We start from the raw sequence: 22,569 nt of genomic DNA, 5'->3' as shown, positions 1-22,569 counted from the left end.
AACGACGTCTCTACAAGGTTATCTCGAGTTACAAAAATGTTAGTGTAATTTCGTGTAAATGCAGCGTTAAATTACACCAATAAGTAGTAATTCGAAATTATAAAAATCAAGCTAGAGTATTAACGACGTCTCTACAAGGTTATCTCGAGTTACAAAAATGTTAGTGTTGGGACATATCGACAAATGTCATATTAAATTAAAACTAACTTTTTAACATATTTAACATTTTTTTTTCTAACTAATTTTTTAACATATTTAAGTCAAGTTATACGTTTTTCTAAATGTTCACTATTAAAGCCCAAAAAACATTTCATTCTTAAATAATCAAACATCGGAAATCAATCACCGGTAATTTTTTGGGGATTCATAGCACCGTTGCTCTAGAAGAGATGCCCACCGCCCTCTAGCGAGAGGAAAAAACCACTGAAGAACACTGATGATAATGACTACGACTTAGGTTGTCATGAATTTTAAATTTTACTGTCTTTCAATTTAAATCATAATTGTCATTTTTATGAATAAAGATTATGAAGAAAAATTGATTGCATTTTTTTATATCATTTTTTCGAAAACTTATCGATACATCTATGTGAACCGTACGAAACATACCCAGCACTAGTCACATTCGTTTGACAGCCGTCATTCTAATCAAGCTATGTTGGATAGACTATAGTACCTACTTGAGTTATAGGGTTCAGTACCCAAAGGGTGCCAACCAAGATTCTACCACTTTCCTTTATTATTTTAAAATGGCTCGTATGGCGGTAATTTACGAGACCATTATTATTTATCATTCTTAGGCTGAGTTGCACCACCTAACTTTGATCGTAACTATAACGATAACCGGTGCTTTTTGTATGGAGTTTGACAGATTTTTGACGTTTATCAAAGTTAAAGTAAGATGGTGGTGATGGCCTTAGAGTTAACTTTTACACATTTTGGAGTTTGACAAGATTAAGCCAAGCCACTCAGCCGATTATCGAAATTAGTCACCTTCGAAACTTCCAACGCACTTTCATTTGTACGCAACACTCTTGAATGTATCTGGGGGCACGGCAGTGCCCCCACCAAGTCGAGCAAAAAAGCGGCACGGCCGTACCATCCTTTTCTCGAAGCAATCCAAGCCATTTTCGACCGCCTGNTTGACAAGTATTGTTTTTGATGGTGTAAATTTTACTAAATGTCACTTGCAATAGTCTGTCCAGCGCTGTAGTGCTAGAAGTGTTTTCAATAGGCACTGCTATACAGGGTGTCTCAAAGTCAAACTATAGTTCTTGTTCCTATTTAAAATCTCAACAGAAAAGTGAACAGGCTATTTTATTTAATGATTAGTTTTGCAAAATTGCGAATGGTGAACCACAGTTTGAAGGTAGAGTCATGTATAGAAGGGTAATAAGGTGGGTACTCGTTACTTCGTGGTTGGGACGTGTAGAAGTGCTCTGAAAAGGGCGTACGTACTAATAAATAATATGAATTTGAGTTATTTAGGTAATTAGGTGACTTCAAACTAACGAAGTAGATAATACCTACCTGGTATACTTTATTATACTTTATTATGTGGATTACTGCAGAACATAAAAAGTAGATCAATTACTACGTGCGTATAAAATAGTATTACTATTACATCAATTAAAAATTTTATAAAAAAAAATAAAACCGACTCCAAAAAACCTACACTAAAAAGTAGAAAAATAATTACTAATTACCTACTTATTTATTAGGACGAATTATTAATATTTATGTAGGTATACCATGATTGATACTTCTGGAGTCGGTGCCAAGATTATGAAACATGTAAAGTTTGCCTGCACCGACTCCAAAAGTATCAATCATGGTATACCTACATAAATATTAATAATTCGTCCTAATAAATAAGTAGGTAATTAGTAATTATTAAAAAAAAAAAAAAAAAAAAAAAAAAAAAAAACATACGGGTCGAATTGAGAACCTCCTCCTTTTTTTGAAGTCGGTTGAAAATACATCGTTTTTACCGTTAAATAACTTTACGTGCGTTTATAAAAGCAATACTATTGCAGCAGTTAAAAATAAATCGTTTTTGCCTATAAATAACTTTAGAGATAATTCACAAAAACCAAAACTGGGACAAAGATTGGGCAAGGCAATTCGTTGCCACCCTGTATGGATAAGTTCTCGAGTTAACTCTCACGCGTCTACAACTGCACTACAATACGTTACAAAATTATCGCGTACGTTTTGCGTAAGTAATTCACACTTTATTCACAACGCGGCATTATGTGTTCCATGATTTTACGTTTTTTTGGAAACGTTATACGAGGGTAACCTGCAGCGTTTGGCACATGTTCTTATTTATTCATTTATTCACATGAAAAAGTCAGTCTTCGTGATGGTTGGTATGTCATAGTACCAGGCCTGTTCATGTCCGCGAGTTTACATCGAAAACAAAACACGCACGATTGCCCCCTACAAGAGTACTATTCGACAAGGCCTCACATACGAGCGAACATTGACTCACGCACGCGTATTCTTGTGTATGATGGAAAAAAATAAAGAAAATGGTGTACTAAATACTGTGCAGTATTTAATTGCCTAAATAATAATAAAAACACAGAATGTACTTTTTTAAGTTGCTTCAAGACACTGAGAGGTAAATAAGTAGTTAATATTATTCATGATAATTCATGCTAAATCATGTATTTCCTCCGCCATTTTCTGCAGATTGGCACCTCACGTCACATCATTTTACCGAAGTCAGCCCTATAGCTTCGGCGCAGTACCGATCACTGACGTTTGTCAACAAAACTTCTGACAAACTTGCTTGACTCTTGAGACAAGCTAAATTACACCATATTGTTAATGAAATTGAGCATAAATTTTTTTAAATACCTTCGCGAAGTAAAACTTCTGTACGTAGTACTTATTATTATTCTGTGATAGTACCTACGAGTACCTTAGTATTAAGTTGTTATTTAGTTCTCTATTTCGAACTCCTTTATTCTTCTGATTAAATTCTTCGCTAGCTCCAAGACAGTATAGTAAGGCTATCTCCCGCAAGGTTCCTAACCAACGCTGGTTAGGTTTAATTGGACTGTAGATCTTGGATTCTTGGCTAGTAGTTGCAGTGGTGGATTAATCTCGTATTTCAGCAAATGCCGTACTGCTCTTCGTCAAAACTTTTTTATTTTTTTATGCAGAATAAGGCAGGTATTTGACTGCATATCCTGATGTAAGTGAAATGCAGTCTAGGATGGTGCATACCTGCCCTGTAAATACCTATTAAAGAAAAGGCCCGGATTATAGTATTCGGGATATAAATACTGGCTATCCACAGGAGTTGCAGAGGCGGGAAAACGACCACCATCTGTAGATTAGACCTTTATCACTGCTGTCAAAACTTACCTCAATTCAAGCAGCATCTCAAAGTGGTCACCCCAGCGCCGGTTAAGATCGCAGGCATGTCGAAAACGTCAACAAAACTTAATAAAACATCGGCCGCGGTCAAGGGCGCGCCTTTCGTTTGAATATTCATGGCTGCTGTTTACAAAATATTTGCGTTATCGTGATTACTCGCAATGCTGAGAACCAGATGGATTTGGGAAAGATATGTTGATTATGATTGTTAACCTTTTATGGGGTTCTTTATCTCATATAATTGCCAAACTTCTCATAATAATATAAGGTCGATACTTAATTAATGACAATATTATGTTGTGACTTGTGTATTCAACCCTTATAGGGCTGAATCATCATTCATCATTATCGCCCGATTCCCATATTCAATCCTTGTCCAAATCCGGATTACAACTGTCAAATTGAATTCAGTTTTAGATTATATTTCCAAAATTTTCGATGCATTTACACTTTAATATTGTTTAAATAGTCTTATAAACAATATAAAAATGTAAAAACATCAAAAACCGCAGTTATTTTGGCCAAAAACATATTAAAATTTGACAGTTGACAATCCAAATCCGTATAATTTGGATTAGGATTGAATATAGAAATCCAGCATATATTAACCAACGGCATTCCACTGTTAAACATAGCTGTGGCATATTTTTTAAAATATGTAGTTGTAGGCCCATTCATTGTACGTAAGTATTCATATACTTCCCAAATATAGCTTGCCTTACGTCTACTATCTAATTTAGTAAGTGCACTGTATTTTTTGCTGTAAATATAACCAATAGAATATGTTTACATAAATTGCTGGTTGCCCATACCTACTTATAAACATTTAGTTTAGTTAGTGGCTACGAGAATCTAGACATTTTGCTTGAGGCTCACCATGGAGCCGCGCGGCGTCCAATATGACATTTTTTTCTCTCCATTAAATCATATCAAATCAAATCAAATCTGGCTGAATAGTGTCTTCTCGGTAAAAATGCGATAGCGCAACGAATCGCCAATGATTAACATGCTAAGTGGATTACCGGCGCGCGCGCACGGTGAGGCAACGTCATGCGTTGCTGGCTTGCACATTTGGGAACCTTCTAGAGCTCCTGGATTTCAGGCATTTGCAATCTGACTACATTGTGAAGGTTACATTACATTGTTGCATTAATTGGTTCAGGTATTTCTATTCGTATTCGTAAAACTTGAGCTATTTTAAAACCTCGTTCAAAACCTTGCAAATCTGGTTTTAGCAGGAACTTTACCTTGCTTTAATTTGCTTAATTTATTCAGATAATTTATGTAAGGAAATATTAATTTACAAAAACTAAAGCAAACTAACTTTTATAATGCGAATAGCTAAGGACTGGAATTCGCTGCCTGCTGCTGGCTTTCCGAACATAAGTTATTCGCCTCTTCAAGGCGGGAGTGAATAGGCACTTACAGGGCAGATATTAGATGTACCATACTAGATTGCATCTCACTTAACATTAGGTGTGGCATCATGAACACCTTTAAAAGTTGATCTTTCCTGATCTGGAGGGTTTCGGTTCGATTTCTAGACGATTAATCGAATTATCGAAGAATCACTTTTTGTGATTGTTCTGAGTTTAATTCCAACTGCAGAAACTCAAAATCGAACTGAACAAGATAATAACGAAGAAATGCGTGTAATTATTATGCGTGTTCCCAGAGAAGTTGCGTAATCGTGACATAACAACAAAACGTCTTATTACTGTGGTTGACAGAAAGATAGAGTCGGCATAACATGTTCCTTATTGATGGGAATGCAGTTTTTTTAAAGTTTTCTTAGTGATATAATATGTAGAACGTAGGTATACCTAACCCCCCTTATTAATAAAAGTTACACCATAGTTGAACCCTGTTTTAAAGTGACGTAAAAGTTACTCTACAACAGTGTTCATCTAGGGTGTAACTTTAAGGGGGAACGAGCACAAGCAGACAAGCATGTACCTATGTAAAGTTCGCAACATAACCATATTCCAATGAGGGTTTTCGCGAATGAAAGATCCGCTAGATGGCGGAACTTGGATGTGGGGTCTGACTGCTGCGTGATTGGTGGATTTTGACATATTATCTGTCAATGTCATGTCAAAATTAACCAATCATGCAGCATTTGGACCTCGCGTCTACGTATTGCCATCTGGCGGATTTTTCGTTCGCGAAAACCCTCTCATTAACAAAGACGTGTTGCGAACTTTTTGGCTACTTTGGGTGTCACGATTGACGATGACTGCACCATTTATCCGACTGCAGAATGTAGGGCAATGTTTGACAAGTTTCTTTGTGGCCGTCCTTGTGTCATGATGAAACTCCATAATTGAGATAATTCTGTATTTTTTCCAACTCTACGACAATTTAATTTCCCAATTCTCTGAAAATTATTTAAATGCATTATTACATTTCGCGTACCCTGTAATTGCTGCTTTTGATGACTTAATGTATCATTTGTTGACATTTAAAACCAATCCCATCAAAAACAATACTTGTCAAAAAAACCAAGTCTCGCAACTCAGTTGTTCTACGGTAAAAAGTTGTGAGATCCATGTAATACCAAGTCCAGGCCAGGAAATCTTTAACGTTTTACATAAATTATTGACTTGGCCATCGCACTAAATAATTTAATTTACACGTGTTTTTTTGACAAGTATTGTTTTTGATGGGATCTCATTTGTTTTTGTATTTTGTAGACAGCAGTTATGTATCTAGAAAACTGGACCGAAATTGAAAAATTTTACTCGACTTGGCGGTTGCACTACCGTGCCCCCAAATATTTTAGTTTTTCCTTGATTCATACACCAAACACTACTTATATTCCAAATTTGAAGCTTCTAGGTCTGCTAGAAGTGCCTTAGAGTTTTGATGATCGGTGAGTCAGTCAGTCAGTGAGTCAGTGAGTCAGTGAGTGACAAAATTAAGTAACTTTGACCCGTTGTAATTCTTAAACTACTGGTTCAAATTGAAGGTAATTTTAAATATACCGTGTCTTTACAATGCCTGCATAGCTAATGAAAATTCAGCCTTCTAGTTTTATCCACAACGAAGTTACAGGCGGTCGAAAATGGCCTGAATTGCTTCGAGAAAAGGATGGTACGGCCGTGCCGCTTTTTTGCTCGACTTGGTGGGGGCACTGCCGTGCCCCCAGATCTCGCGGTTGCATCACAGTTGATTGTTGGAAATCAATTCGCGACCACCGGGGCAACGAGAGTAAAAAACTGTCTGTCTGTCTGTGACATTGTTGGCTAGATCTAGCCCGTTTTAGTGTCTCATTGACAGTTTTTTACTGGATATAGAATGTTGAAATGGCTACTTTGCGAAATAGAAGCAATTAAATACAAATAAATAAACAAATAAGAATTTTAAAAAAAAGGAGATTGTCATCGAATTTTAATCTTCATAATTAGTTGTTGGCTTGTTTTCATGAAAGTAGCACTAAAACCAAAAATTCATTTATTAATTCTGCTATTAAAATAGCATATAAAATATTATTAAATTCGCTTTTGTAGTCTGGTGCAATAAAATTTGAAATAAGATATAAATTCGTGTTGTTGCAAAAGTGCAATTTTCCAAAAAAGGGAATTACCTATTTCAATTTCAGTAACTTATTGATTGTTACGAAAATTGGTACACAGAAATGTAATGAAATTTTAAGTTTACGTTAATTTATGCAAAATAAAAAAATACAAAGTATTTCAAATCGTTAAATATCTTATTGATCGATAACATCGCCTTTGGCAACTCTTCATAGAGCGCTTGACTGGCTTTAACCAACCGTGTAATTATCCAAATAATTAATATCAATTATATCCTCACACAATGTAGATAGATTCAGTTAGATTAATTTGAATTCCCTGTTATGCTTCAACCACACCAACGCGTTTTGATCGCCATCGCCGGCGCAATCACAGCGCGATCAAAGGCCAATCGCGTGAACTGTCATAGGTCGCTCGACCTGTCATCGGTCGCTCGACCTGTCATCGGTCGCTCGACCTGTCATCGGTCGCTCGACCTGTCATCGGTCGCTCGACCTGTCATCGGTCGCTCGACCTGTCATCGGTCGCGCGACCTGTCATCGGCCTTTGATCGCGCCGGCGATGGCGATCTGCACACGTTGGTGTGGTTGAAGCTTTATAGGGCCTCACAGTTTTAAAAATCCACCGTTCAATTGACATATTTAAAGGTCTAGCACCTAGTCATTGCGGTACGGGAGGGGTGACATTGACATATTAAGACGTGATAAAGCGTATAAATCTGAAGTCTCGCTCCTATATCTCAGGCACTGAGTCAGTTAGCCAGACCTATACTTTAAGAACTATCAGAAAGCGATTCGTTTGTAGATTTTAAATAGCAGGAAGCTTGGACATTATCTACTTGATGTCTACTTGTTGTTAAAACAAAAAATCTAATTTTACAGTTTATCTGAAAACTAATTAGCTTTTCAAAGTTAAACAAAGTGTTCTAAGACAAGTTATGTTCTGCAATATAATTGTGCCTTCGAGCACTATGTAAAAAGTTCTGTGATGAAAAATGCTTCTCAGCTCTGGCTCATTTATTGTCCCGTAGCAGTGGTAGGGTTAATAAATACTGGGACGTGTGAGTCGATCCAGCGCCTGATATCTAGAAAATGGTAAAAAATACATGGACATTTTATACAAAGGGGGTGGGCAAGGGCATACTGTACCTTGCTATCGTGTACACGTTTATGTAAGAGCAAAATAAAAGGTTTGCACACATCCTTCAGTTATCTGTGTAACGCGCAGTTCCTGTGTTACGACCGGCTGGACAGATGTTGATAGAGACTACTTTGATGCGCTTACTCCACTTCCGGAATGCATTATAATTACTTAATTTGTTTACTACTGCTAAACTATTGCTAGAAACGGCATTAAAATCCGCGCTAGTTTAATTGATCTAAGAGCACCTCACAGCGACAAAGATTTTGTTTTGAACTGTGTCGTTTCAGCCAAATGACGTCCACTGCTGGACAAAGGCGAACTCAAGGATTTTGGTTGGTTGGTTTATGTCACAGGTGTAGATGGTACTTATTATTATTTTGGCCTAGAGTGTTCTGCAGATAATCTCAGTACGTGTGTGTATGACTGATGACTGACTGACACAAATTGGGAGTTTAATACTGGAAATAATGTTGGAAAGTAAAGAAGTCCTGGAGTAAAACCAAAACCAAGGAAAACCGCGTGCATAGGCTAGTACTTCCAATGAAATATATTTTGTATTCCAAAAGTACGAATAGAATCAATATCAATTGGCCATGATACAAGTTTCATTCTTTTTGGATTGATTTGACTCTATGATTTGACAGCATTGTGGTTTTTTGCTGTGACGGAGGTGATTGATTTGTTATGTCATAATGCAATAAATAGTGGGTCAATGATTAATATTATTATCGATATTATTATGTAACAAGCTTGAATTAATTGATTGAAAAATACCATTTGGTCTGTAACTAAATTACAATGGGATCGACAAAAGCACTTATTAACGGTAGTATTTATGTTTTAACAACTTAACTCTGATTTATTTTAAACCCTAAGGCCGCTCGAGGATTTTTCATGGTAGAAGCTCAGAGTAGAAGATGGTATAAGCAATCGAGGTCCCCAATTATTCCATCAGAATGTAGAGCCTCATCGAAGTTCTTATTTTTTGCATGTTCAACTGAAATTATAACCATGGTGTCAAACTTCGTAAACCCCATGCTGCTTCATGAGCATTTAACCTAGAGATTAGTAACTAGTATTTATTATTTTAATGTTCTGTCTTTTGTTTCAGATGGATACAATAAAATGTATCATCGGGTAAGACGAAAAATGAGACTTGTCGTATGTGCCATATTACTTTTAGTTCCAAGTTCACCAGCTCATGACAACACAGCGCTGCCGACTCAAAGCACAGAACCGGTCGACGACAACTATGAGAACAATATCATAGACTTTGATGAAGAATACTCTGTGAAATTCAACAAACGATATGGAGCCATACCCTGGAATTCTAATAATCAGAAGTACTCCAAAGAATCCCACAGATACACGATTGTCAATGAACAGAAGAAGAATAACAACCAAAATGAAACTGAGATACATAACATGAATGAAAACCTACAAATTATTAGTGAAACCACTGAAGCAGATTTTAGTGTAATACCATTAGAACTTGTTAGTACAACTGAGAATTATTTAGTTAGTATTTTAGAAAGTACCACTGATCCTGATTTGTCTGTTATACCTCTATCGACTACTGTAAGAAATGTGCCAAATGTGCAAATAAATCTAACAGTCACGTTGCCTTCTTCGACACAAGATACTGAAACCACATACACTACGGAAAGCATTCCAACTACTTCTGATAGTAATATAAATATTACAACAGTTATAGTACAAACCACGACGTCTTCTAACTTTAGTACGACTACTAATGAACCAAAACTATTAAATGAAACTTCAGATGAGTCTAGTATAAGTACAGAAAGTCCTTCTACTACAACAAGTGTCATTACTACAGGAACAGATTTTGACTTTGAAACTTCAGCTACTTCTGTTGACACAGAAAGCACAACTGAAAAAGTGAATGTTACAACAGAAATAACAAAATCCAATGTAACACTAGAAGCAGGAAATGTAACAATAGCCAAAACAAATCTAACTTTGACAGTTAACGTAACTAACGCAAACGCAACAATAGCAAATCAAACCGATGCTCTGAAAGTAAATTCGACTAAGGAACCTCGATTCAACATAGACAGCATAGAAGTGGACGAAAAAGACGTGCCAATCTTCACTGAGCTTGACTCAGAAGATGAGGAAGTTCCAGAAGATTATTACGATGGAAAAGACGTGATTCCTACAACAGCCCCCAAGACTAACGCTATATCGGTGTTAGTAGGTCTAGCTGGGAGTGTGGTGGAGAGTATGGTTGAATCAGTGGCGGAGAGGGTCGTCCCGAAGGGGATATTCGATTTGTTCAAGAGGATGCAGAAACAGAACGAGCAGCTGGAAGCAGAGAGGCTGAGGAGCCGAGAGGAGAATGGTGGATTGGGTATGTAAATAAAAAGTAAATTATTTCTTAGTAAGTTCAAGAAGTATGAAAAGACAAGAATCATGGGTACATGTTGTGCACTCTATATGAATAAATCTTGTCGTCATGCCTTAAACTTGAGAGTAGGCATAATGGAACTTGCAAACTTAACTTATTTATTGCTCTTTTGAAATTAAATTTACTAGCATCTCACAGAGTTGTAAATCTTTAGTTCATGTTGTTGAAACTTGGACATTGGACATGAAATATTCTTACGTAACTTGAAAACTGAACAATCATTAAAATTCAAAATTAAATACAATCTTTCATATTTGGGAATTCAAATTCAAATAGTTTATTCAGTACATTGGCCCTTTCTAGGGCACTTATACACGTCCCAAAATAAAGATACTCTTAACTTACAGTCTCCCAAATGGAAATTCAGAATTATTTAGTATTTCAGACCTTTAAAAAAAAACCAACATTATTCTTCTGCGAGTTGTCATAAAAATCTTTGTCTCAATTTCCTGGATTTTGTCCTGGACTAGTTTGGTTCAAAGAAATAATTATTTAAACTTATTTTAATAGTGTAGTATGTTTAATCAATATTTTCAAAGATAATCTAACATTAACATGTACGTAACGTACAACCGGCGCTTTAGTTCGATGGCCGGTTTTGATAATGCACTGTGACATAACGCGGTATTGTCACGGATTACGTAATAAGGCCGGAGACACGACTGCGATTTGTCGCGAAGGAAATGAAGATTTGTTATGATAGTAGGTAATGTCAATAAGATTGTAAAGTGTCTTTCGAGGCATGAAATGTTGTCTCTTATTTCACTGGACAATTACATGAATTAGCATTTAATTACTTATCGAACACATTAAATACTTACGCGATTGATTTATTTTATACACCGAGATTCGTCTTGAGATGATTTTATTTAGCTACGTATTGTATAAAGCTTCCTTGTCGACGTGTCGCCGGCCTAACCACAAATCATAATTTTAACGATCTACGCGACCGTTTTCAAGAGTGTCTCTGCATAGTTGTGGGAAACAGGCTTTGACGCCTATAAAATATTGTGTTTAAATGCGTTTATGATTGCTCATATTGTTGATTTGTCATTCAGTCTGATGATGATCATCAGCGTTTATTAACCTTTTTTGTCAACGGACCCCTTAGGAAATCAAGTTCAATTTTAATACGATTACGACGCAGCAATACGATTACGACTTTTATTGAAAATACTGACTGAGTTTCTTGCGCTGCTTCTTCTCAGCACTGGCCCTTTTATTGTCCCGAACTGGGACGTGTAAAAGTTTTTTTTTTAATCCACAATGAGGAAGCTCATGGCCTGTATCTCACCTGATGGTAAGTGATGATCAGGCCGAAGGTGGAAGCGAGCTTCACCCGGAATCCTCAACCACGGAGGAACTGGCTATCTTACTTCTAACTGCCGGAACACAACAATGCTGTTAACATTGTTGTTATGGCGACAGACTTAGGTAAGATGGTGGTAGCTAGCCAGGCGGACTTAGGACAAGCCCTACCACCAACCAAAACGAACAGAAAAATATGCCCCCACTGGGAATCGAACCCGGGACCTCTGCGTCTAAAGCAGGTGGTCTTACCACTAGGCCGCAGAGGTGGTTGGTGCTTTTTAAAAGCCTATTTGCAAAAATAAATAATGAGTTTTATGAGTTTTAGACTTTTATGAGTTTTTTGGTGGCATTTATTTATGATTGTTAAAAATAGTCCATCCATAGATAAGGTTGCAGACCTCCATACATAAGCTCACGGACACCCAAAGATCCACAGACCACAGGATAAGAGACGCTGCTCTATATCTTACAGGTCAACTCGGTCGAGGTATCCTGAAGAGCATCTCCTCAGGGCTGAGCAAACCCTTCACCCAGTTAATGGCGGGTGCCCGGGACATCGGCTCCTTAGACAGTGACCGGGGCTTCGTCAGCAGCCTGGCCTCAGGGGTCACTAGCGTCGCTAACGTCGCCAACTCCTTGTCAGATGCATTCAAGGATAGAGTGCAAGCTATTTATCCAGGTGAGCTGGTTGTGGTATCCCTTCCATTACTCAGCTCATGGCGGTTACCCGGGACATCGGCTCTTTAGACAGCGACCGCGGGTTCGTCAGCAGTCCGGCTTCAGGGGTCACAAGTGTCGCTAACGTCGCCAACTCCTTGTCAGATGCCTTCAAGGATAGAGTGCAAGCTATTTATCCAGGTGAGCTGATTGTGGTATCCCTTCCTTTACTCAGCTCATGGCGGTTACCCAGGACATCGGCTCTTTAGACAGCGACCGGGGGTTCGTCAGCAGTCCGGCTTCAGGGGTCACAAGTGTCGCTAACGTCGCCAACTCCTTGTCAGATGCCTTCAAGGATAGAGTGCAAGCTATTTATCCAGGTGAGCTGATTGTGGTGTTTCTTCCTTTACCCAGCTCATGGTGGGTGCCCGGGACATCGGCTCCTTGGACAGCGACCGGGGGTTCGTCAGCAGCCTGGCTTCTGGAGTCACCAGCTTCGCCAACTCCTTGTCAGATGCCTTCAAGGATAAAGTGCAGGCTACTTACCTGGGTGAGCTGGTTGTGGTATTATAATCATTATTTCAGCCAGTGGCAGTGAACTGATGAAAATAAGCCTCCAAGGAACTTGTAAAATTACGATCTCCTGCTTTTACTACACAGTCACTGCCTTCTTTTTGAGCTCATTGGTCCTTGATTTACCTCCTCGAGAACTCATTTACTCCACTTACAATCCAACAGATATTAGTATCCTTGAGGTAATTTATTTAGATTTTAGCAACTCATAAGCAGTAGATGGACTACTCTTGGATGGATATCCATAAGAGATTTTTCCTTCCTTCGTCTTCATTCAAAGCTTTTCTTTTTACTCGTGTCGTGATTTGATGATTTTATTTGATCTATGGCTTTATAACAATGTTATCGATATCCCAAGCTCTGAAGCATACCTGTTCTATGCAGGAACGGTGTGTTTACTCGTGTCGTGATTTGATGATTTTATTTGATCTATGGCTTTTTAACAATGTTATCGATATCCCAAGCTCTGAAGCTTACCTGTTCAATGCAGGAACTGTCTGGTGCGGAGACGGCCACTCCGCCACGGCGCGCTCGGGCGAACTAGGCCTGTTCTTCTTCACGGACACCTGCTGCCGCCAGCACGACGCCTGCAAGATCTACATCAAGGCCGGCGACACCAAGTACGGGCTCACCAACACTGGACTGTTCACCAGGTATGGCAGGAAACCATTTACGAATGATAATATCGATTGAAGATAGAATTTTCATAATTCTCCACCACTTAAGGAGAAGAAACGGTTCTTCAAAGTGACCCGTCCCTGCTTCGTACAGGTACAATGTATTATACTTTAAACTCATGAATTACTCTATCTTTTTAAAAAACCACATCAAAATCCGTGGTATAGTTTTAAAAATAGGGACAGACAGACAGCGAAGCGACTTTGTTTTATATTAAGTAGTGATGTATCAATTGCATAACCATAATTTATAGTGCACTTGACCGCCCCTTATCTAATATCTGCATCATTTCAAACGCACATGCCGACGCGCAACTTACGTCACAAGTTGCCGTATAGATGGTAGATCCAGTTCTGCGTGGATGTTTAGTTAACCAGCTTTTAGCCAATCACAAACCGTATTTGGTAAGTGATGGTATCTTTGCAGTCAGGTCAAGTTGAATTGAATTAAGTAATGATACATGTTACAAAAATATTTATAAGATGTGCAAGAAACATCTGATTTGAAAGATTGTTCAATTTAATTAATTGGGTGTAGAGGTCAGTTTTAAAGCTTTATATGACTTTGTAGACCAGCGGTTAAAGAGTTAACTAACGGTTTAAGTTTAGTGCTGAAAACACATCGGTTGTGGTTTTCTGTCAGTATGGACTTATTGTGATAAAGTCAAAGTCAAAGTCAAAATTTCTTTATTTGTTTAGACTAATAAATAGTTCTTACAAATCGTCATTTTGCTCTTAAGGAGCCTCTACATGTCTCATAATCTTTTTACCCTACCAGCGCTTCGAGACCAACATTTGGCAAGTGCTGAGAAGAAGCGCCGCAACAAACTCAGTCACCACTGTCTGCCGGTTAATATAAATAAATAGAAAAAGCAGGTAGTAGGTACATTTGATTCAGGAGAAGAATAAGATATAATAACCCTCCTTCTGGCGCAGTCGGGTAATAAGAAATGAAATTATAACTATACCAAATCTTAGCACAGATGTTCTAAATTGAAGATCTGTTTCCTGACCCCCTCAGGAATCGAGCCTGCGATCAAGGCTCGACTATCAGTCACGTTTGTAGTAGATATTGCGCGACCGGTGTCACGGAGAGAAAATATCCGGAGGTGTCGCAAGCGGCGAGATTCGGCTAGGTTTTAGAAATCGTGGAAAATCTAAAATAATAGTACTAGCTAGCTGTAGGTCAGGTTCGTCGATAAATATTGTGTAGGCATTCTTCAGGAAAATTACGTAGTTAAACCCGGGATTTATAATGTAACTGGAGTCTGAGAGGACTATGTAGGTTGAGGGACTGTTTCTTAGCTCTATTTTGGTTAAATCACTTTAAAAACCAGTTCAATATACTGTTTTTGTATTACTTTATGAGCTACCATCTATTTAGGTTAATGAGACTAAAGGCTTAGGAGTATATCTCACATAGAACTAGGATGTGCGCCGCGATAAGCGGTTATCATGCCATTTTATCGATTTTGCCCATACATTTTGACGTCAATAAAGTATATGCGCGCATCCTAGCCCGGCTGCATGGTGTTAACAAACCAATTTATCACTCTTTTAATGAAAGACAACTGAAAAAAAACCTTCGTTATCAACATTGATTAATCTTTTATCTGGATTTCCGCTCTTGTGGTAAAACAAAACGAAGACTACCCGCAAAATACCGTGAAAAAACGCAACCGCAATGACCGCAATACGCGTGTCAAAGTGCGCACGAGTTGATTTACTACAGACCTCTTTATTTCCTTACTCATAGAGATCACTTTCTCTTGGCTTGGATTTCAAGTCAGATTGGAATTCGTAAAATTAGTAATAGACTTTATTTCTTGGTGATGAAAGTTGACAGTCTGTCTTCCATGTCAGCAGACTTAAGAAATTGAAACGGATGAATACAAGAATTCATATGCGTTCGCAATGGACACTAAGATGAAAGTCATAGAGTTGAAACTGATAAAAAACGTGGAATGCAGCATTGTGATACGCATCGGTTCATTTGCCTAATGGCGCAGGTACACTATGCGCGAAATTGATCGAGACAGATAGTGTAAACACGTATTTCAGTTCGTTTCGCCGTACTTCACCCATACTTCGGTGTGGCTGTTCGATTAATTTCCCGCATAGTGTACCCGAGCCATAACAGTTGCAGCGAGTGGTAGGCGTGGCGTGCATTGGTGGATCAATTTGTGTTTCTTCTACTATAGTGTGGGCTTAGATTAATAAAGCCTAGATAGATAGTCAGTGCACGAAAGGTGAGGCAGTTTTTAGGAAGCCGGCACGGCTTACCCGTAAACGTCACATGAACTGTCAAAGTGAAAAAATGGTAAACACGTCCGACGAATTTTAATTAATTAAAACGGTTTGTGCTGTGAAAGGGTGTCTAAAATACATCAGAAAAACGAAAGAAAGTGACCAGTGTTACATTTCATAAGTAAGTACTACAATTCGACGCGTATTTTGCTTGAATTTGGCTTTCAAAAATTAAATACGGGAATGATACCAGTAACAAGGAAATTTATTTCCCAATTGTTCGCCGTACAAATACACTTCCTTTTTTATGAAATCGAGACTTTTAAGTCGATTTATCTTATTGTTATTAGGTAGGTACTTTGAATTCAATAAATAAGTAAGTGCATGATGCGTTTTGTTTTTGTTAATTATAAAATAATTAAAAACGTATTAAAAATTTCCCTACTTTCGGGAAAATCGCCTTCACTGTCTACACTACCCAACAAAATTGACACTAATGACATAAGATTTTTGCCTCACTCTTGACGAAGCGTTTGTATGAAGACTATCCATCTAGGTTTTATTAATCTAAGAGTGTGGGTCAAAACAGAGGTTATAACCCAGTGCCAGATAGTGTAAGTTTTAATTACAAATTATCGATTTAACATGTAATGTTTTACGTTGAATTCAATACATTTGATGGATTCTTTTTTGTAATTTCTCGTTTTGCAAGAAGTCAACAATACTCACTTTTACTTTTAATTTAAATGCAAAAGAATCGGGCTCAATGTCATAAGTTTCGTCAACTTTAGCTACAATGATGCCAAAGTCATTATAAATGTAAAATTATATTATTTACAATGCATTTATCCAGCGAATTATCACATTTCCCCTTCCGACGCTGTAACTCCGGTAAGAACCGGTGTTATCCAACCGGTGACCGGTAGGAAGCGGTTTCGTTGTCGCCGGGGAATGGATCCTAGCAATTTGAATTAACGGTCCTATGTAATAGGTTTAGTAATCATTTGAACAATTTTGGACGCCGCGGTTTGCGTAGAATTACTAGCCAAGCATAAGCGTCCCCTGACTACGAAACTTGGATAAATGTAGGTACTGCCATTCTTAAGGGCTCCATCAGAATTGGGTATTTCACACAAAACAATAGGTGCCAGCAACAATACATACAGATCCCCAGCTATTTTTGTACCGCCATCATGGTGGTGTCTAGATAATAGTGACTGAAGATACAATTAACTATTTGTTGGTGAACTCCAAGAGAGTTTAGAGGTTGGAAGGGAGCTGTAGTTCCAATTATTTACCGATCAATTTGGTTGCAGGTATTGTAATTTCGATAGGGTTAGCTTTTAGAGTCAGGACTAATCTAGCCTTTAAAGTTTCAATTTTATATGGCGATTTCCTAATTCATCTCTTCATAAACCCAATTCACAATTAGCTTTTAGCAATTCATTCAATATTATTTAAATACTCGTGTATTTTAAATTATTAATGTCATAACAATTAGATATATAGTTTTTATTAATTGTACAACTTTTAAATACTCGTATATTTTAAATAATTTAATGTCATAACAATTATACAGTTTTTATTAATTATACAATTCTTTCAACAGAGTCTTGTGCTGCATATTACAGATATTATGTTTAAAATGTGCTAACTAGCAGCCAGACTGTCCTGCGATGTTAGATAATCCGTTGCGTAAACGCTGCGCGGGCGCACGCCATAACGGATCCTGGATGCAGCAGAACCAATCCATATTGTACAGACGAGATCACATCAGGGATTTTTCAAATCCTCCAATTTTTTACTTGGTAAGTAGGAGACTCATGTTGTGTTCCTGCGGTTAAAACATAATGACCTGATACTACAAAATCGTTTGTATAAGAAGTACTATATAACCCATACCATTTTTAGCCCATACCATACCATTTTTAGGTTTCTCTAGAGTAGAGGGTGTATTTGTCACGTCGAAATGTCAGCGAAGCTTGCTGCAGAAATTATGATCCGTGATATTTCTATAATCCGTGTTCCGTCACATGTTATTTGTTCATAAGATGCCCCTGTTGCTTTTTACTGTTTCTCCATATCTTCGTATTTATTTATTTATATTAGGGAAACAAACAATTTTGATATAGGTACAGACAAATAATCACACAAAAAATAGGACAGAAATCAGCAAAGTTCCCACAGTTAAAATTAATACAGAGTGTATCTACGAATGATTTCAAATGATTCGATACAACTATTTCTTTCTATTAGGGAAATACGTCAAACAACACGAGCCCACTGTACACGATGCTTGAGAAGATTTGAACTTCTTACTGGTTTGACTGGATATTGATTCCTGGGATACAGGTCAGCGTGTTGCAGACTTGCAGTGGACGTTGCTGCGCGTATCAAATGTCTATCACTGGATTATTGTGCCCTATAATTTATTATAAGGCGCATGATTAGTATAGCGGGAAAGAAATGTCACTGACGAACTGAAAACAATTTTATCGGGAAATGACAGGATTTAATTAACGTTGTGGCTTATTTATGAGACATAAGAATCACATGCTTAATCCGCCCTTATACGAATTCGTTCATTCGTTTCAGCCAAATGACGTCAAATGCTGGACAAAGGCCTTCAATGTTTTTCACAATGCATGGTCCTGCGCTGCCCGCATCCAGGCTCTTCCGAATACGAGTTGCTTTAAGCTTTGTTAAAGCATTTACTGCGCAAAGTTCACAACTCATGTCCCTTTTGTTATGTTAGTAGCTCCTCAAACGTCCCTCAAAACACTTCTTCCTTTCCTCAAGCCATTTCAGGCTTCTCAAACATTCATACACGTATGGTTAAGCTACAAACCCTATATCATGTTCCTCAAACGTGCCACTGATCAACCCATGTGTCTTCAAGTAACAAAATCGGATGCATGCAGGTCACACTACATTTGCGACAAGCAGTTATACATTCAGTGCAAAAAATGCTTGATTGTTGCTCCACAAATGTCGTTGTTGCTCGTTGTTCTTAATCCAAAATCCAGTTGCACATGCTGTTCAAGACTTCAAGCTTCCTATATGAATAGTACCACCTACATCAAACGCCACAGAGATCACCTTATTATTGGTTCCTCACAGGTCTCCCCATAGTTATTTAATTTTTAGCGTTAAGAGTCGCATCTCAAACCAATTTGAAAATTATAAATAACTTAAATAAATCGAACTGCCTAAGGCGGAAATTGAACTCATGACCTTCCGCTTGCCGGGCGACTGCTCTTCCAGCTGTTTAAGGGTAGGTATACCCAACATTGATGAAAAAAACGCTGACCGTAACAGCGTATTACACTTGAAAATTTCGACAGGTTCATCCAGTGTCTAAGTAGCTCAGTTAGAAGAGCAGTCGCCCGGCATGCGGAAGGTCGTGGGCTCAATTCCCGCCTTAGGCAGTTCGATTTTTCAAGTTATTTATAATTTTCAAATTAGGTCTCCCCATATTCTCAAGCCACCAATCTTCTTGCAGGTCGCACTGCAGCTGCGACATGCAGTTCCGCGAGTGTCTGCGGCGCACCAACTCGCTGGTGTCGGCGCAGATCGGCCTGACGTACTTCAACGTGCTGGGCCCGCAGTGCTTCAGGAAGGCGCATCCTATCGTCAAGTGCGTGAGGAGGACCAGGTGAGACATCGGACATCTTCCCTATTACACTATTAGAAAGACCTCAGTGAGAAGCCACAAGGTGCGGTGCGGCGCCGCAATACGGCACCGTCTCGCTCAATCGAAGTGCGGTGTGACTTCATTCTCATTTCAATCTTCAACTGAAACATTGTAAACGCTTTATTGTAAAGTAATTAATCCCAGTATATCTTCAAAGTCGCCTGATTTACCCGTGTTGATCCATACACACAAGAAGATTAGGAGTCACAGACAATAGCTAAAGCCTGGTCCGTAAGCACGTAGAATTTTGTCCAATGATCCCAAGCTACCCATCCTTATCGCTCGCGCGTAATTATGTTGCTATCGCGCTCGCACACTCACTGCGGGCGCCGGTCGCACAGTCGCGACAGCAATATAATTACGCGCGAGCGATAAGGATGGGTAGCTTGGGGTCATTGGACAAAATTCTACGTGCTCACGGACCAGGCTTTAGAAATTAGAAGCCTAGGAACACACTCTGAACACGCAAACATTGGTGTCAGTCATCAGCCAGTATGGTGCTTGTATGCAAACTCCTTTGGTCTTTGGTAAATTAGAGAGGGCCGTCCTCCTGCGATGAAGATTAGATGTCCTGGATGATAATGATGATGATGGATGGTCAGCTAAATGAAGAGCCTTGGGAGTCTGACATGTCTTGTACCTGAGCTACCAAAAAGCTACTAAGTCGATTCAATTTATATGTATGTTGCACCTAGGGGAATTGAACCTGGGACCTCCAACTCTACCCTTGAGCTCGTAATCTTTCAAATCCCACTAATGAAAATTATAGTAGTTTCTCGCTTTACTCCAAAAGTGTATCAAACTCATAGAAATTTCATGTATTTCAGGATAACAGGTCAGAAATGCGAGGAGTATCAGCTGGACTACACCAAGCCGAAGATGTGGCAGTGGTTCGACAACGAGACCTTCTGAGTGGCGCCATTTACCTCACATTCGAGGCTAAATTGGTGTTTTTTGTACATACCTTACTTTTTTATTTTGTTCTACAAAGAACCGACTAAGGTAATCGTTGCAGCGCAAGAATCTTCTGTGAAGAATATTCTGTGACGTAAAAAGAATAAAATATCAACCCTTTGTTCAGTGCAGGACAGATATCGAGATTATATTAAAGCTAAATGATAATAAACTTACAAAATCTAATAGCCTATCCGCTGAATTACGAATCTCTCCAATACTGAATCTGCTCTACACCGAACAAAGAGAGAAAAACCTGCTTAAATGTTCCATGGAGATTTTTTTAAATATTTGCTGTGACTTTCAAGTGTGAAGACACTGGCGACATCTATTGGCAGACAGGTAATTGTGAAAGTACAATCGCGTTCATAACGCTTATCATTTTGTGATTTATTTATCAAATTATACGTATTCGTCATATTTATGACGAGTAGTTGAAGTTGCTGAAATATTTTTACAGTGTTCGTGTATATTTTTTCAGAACCGTTGTTCTAAATAGTTACGTAATATTTAAATTGCAGTATCAATTAATATGATACGTTCATATATTTTTCTACTATTTTGATTAGTTCTTACTAAACCAACGAAAATATTTTTGACCATAAACTTTTCGATTCGTGTTAAATTATTTTATATAATTGGAAAAGAAATTGGAAGGAAAAACGTAGTCATTTTCGTTTTGAACTTAAAATTCCAGATTATTTTGAGGTGTTCTATAAATACTCAAAGGTATCATATATTTTATTGTAGGTACATAATATTTACTTCTAAACAACAAAGTTACCATACACCATTAAAAAGATAAATTATATTTTACATAGTTAGGATTTTACATAAAATTATTTTTCCATAAGATTTTATTGAAATAAAGCAATATTTTGTTACTTAACTATGAATATTTTTATTTCAACAGGACTATCTACGTTCAAACTGTGGGTGAACTACGAAATAAAACAACAATATTAATTAATTTATTTCTTTTATAAGAAAACATCAGAATATATTTCGAAATGTCACATTTAACAACAAATAAACTATCATTATTTACCATTATGGTACACATTGAAAATAAATTCTAATACAAAAACTAAATTGAACCAAATTACCTGGATATCCAGACGATCTACGCTGTTTTATAATTTCATTGATATTTTTTATTTACTGTGCGCAAAAATTTTTCAGAAAAATTGTGTATAATAGATATGTCAATATTAGTATAATATTCAAAATGATATTCCGATGGACACAGTCAGTTGGCAGATATAAATATGATTTGACTATTATAATATTAATATGAAGATGCTTGAATGCGATTAGACAGGACAAGCCGAGTGACAGGGTTACTGTAATATTACGTTCAAAATGTGTACAGTTTCAAAAACATGTTCACGGCTGTTCATGAACCATCTTTTTTACGTCATATTTATGGCACATGAACATAAATTTAATGTGAATTCATCTACAATGCTATACTACAATGTAGCTTATAATGTTGTAGAATTATATTGAGCTGTTGCCGATACTTTTCGATGTAAATTCATTATTATTATAAACAGTATAATATGGGTCTTGTTTTGCACAGTTGATTACAATTTTACAATACTACAAGTCAATCTAATTTAATAACACATAAAATCTTCAGAAAATTCTTATTTCATAAAATCACACCAATAATGATGATGATTCGAATGGACACACCATATCTTTGCGATTCCTTGCAATATCGTTTCACTGATGGTTAGTTATGATAAATATAAAATTCTACGGTAAGCTACGCCTACTAAATTCTATGAAATCTATGGCCCTATCAAATATATAGATATATTGCTTAACATGGTCCAAAGGGATTATAATTAGGCGTGAACTTATGTTAGGTTCAGACTTGGGGACCTGCAATTATTATAATAATGAAGTGGAACATGACTGGCTGATTCTACCGCCCAAGTCTTGTATGAA

At 37.6% G+C, this 22,569-nt stretch overlaps 1 protein-coding gene across 2 annotated transcripts in view; it reads left to right on the top strand.

The window, feature by feature from the left end:
* LOC114350435 (uncharacterized) overlaps window positions 1-21,264 on the top strand; it is a 29,526-nt gene extending 8,262 nt beyond the window's left edge. Inside the window, exons 1-6 of one of the 2 annotated variants that reach the window (XM_028301246.1) lie at window positions 8,803-8,895; window positions 9,181-10,443; window positions 12,284-12,490; window positions 13,532-13,694; window positions 19,468-19,620; window positions 20,487-21,264. In XM_028301246.1, coding sequence (XP_028157047.1) covers window positions 8,868-8,895; window positions 9,181-10,443; window positions 12,284-12,490; window positions 13,532-13,694; window positions 19,468-19,620; window positions 20,487-20,571 — 1,899 coding nt within the window. In that variant the 5' untranslated portion in view covers window positions 8,803-8,867 and the 3' untranslated portion in view covers window positions 20,572-21,264. Of the gene's footprint in view, window positions 1-8,802; window positions 8,896-9,180; window positions 10,444-12,283; window positions 12,491-13,531; window positions 13,695-19,467; window positions 19,621-20,486 lie in introns of those variants that run through there. The other variant, XM_028301247.1, reaches the window with a different exon arrangement.
* Window positions 21,265-22,569: the final 1,305 nt, after the last annotated feature.

This window comes from Ostrinia furnacalis, unplaced genomic scaffold, assembly GCF_004193835.3.
Source record: "Ostrinia furnacalis isolate ACB-3 unplaced genomic scaffold, ASM419383v2 OfSCF0890, whole genome shotgun sequence".
Taxonomy (NCBI): domain Eukaryota; kingdom Metazoa; phylum Arthropoda; class Insecta; order Lepidoptera; family Crambidae; genus Ostrinia; species Ostrinia furnacalis.
This window is presented reverse-complemented; position numbering and strand designations above follow the sequence as displayed.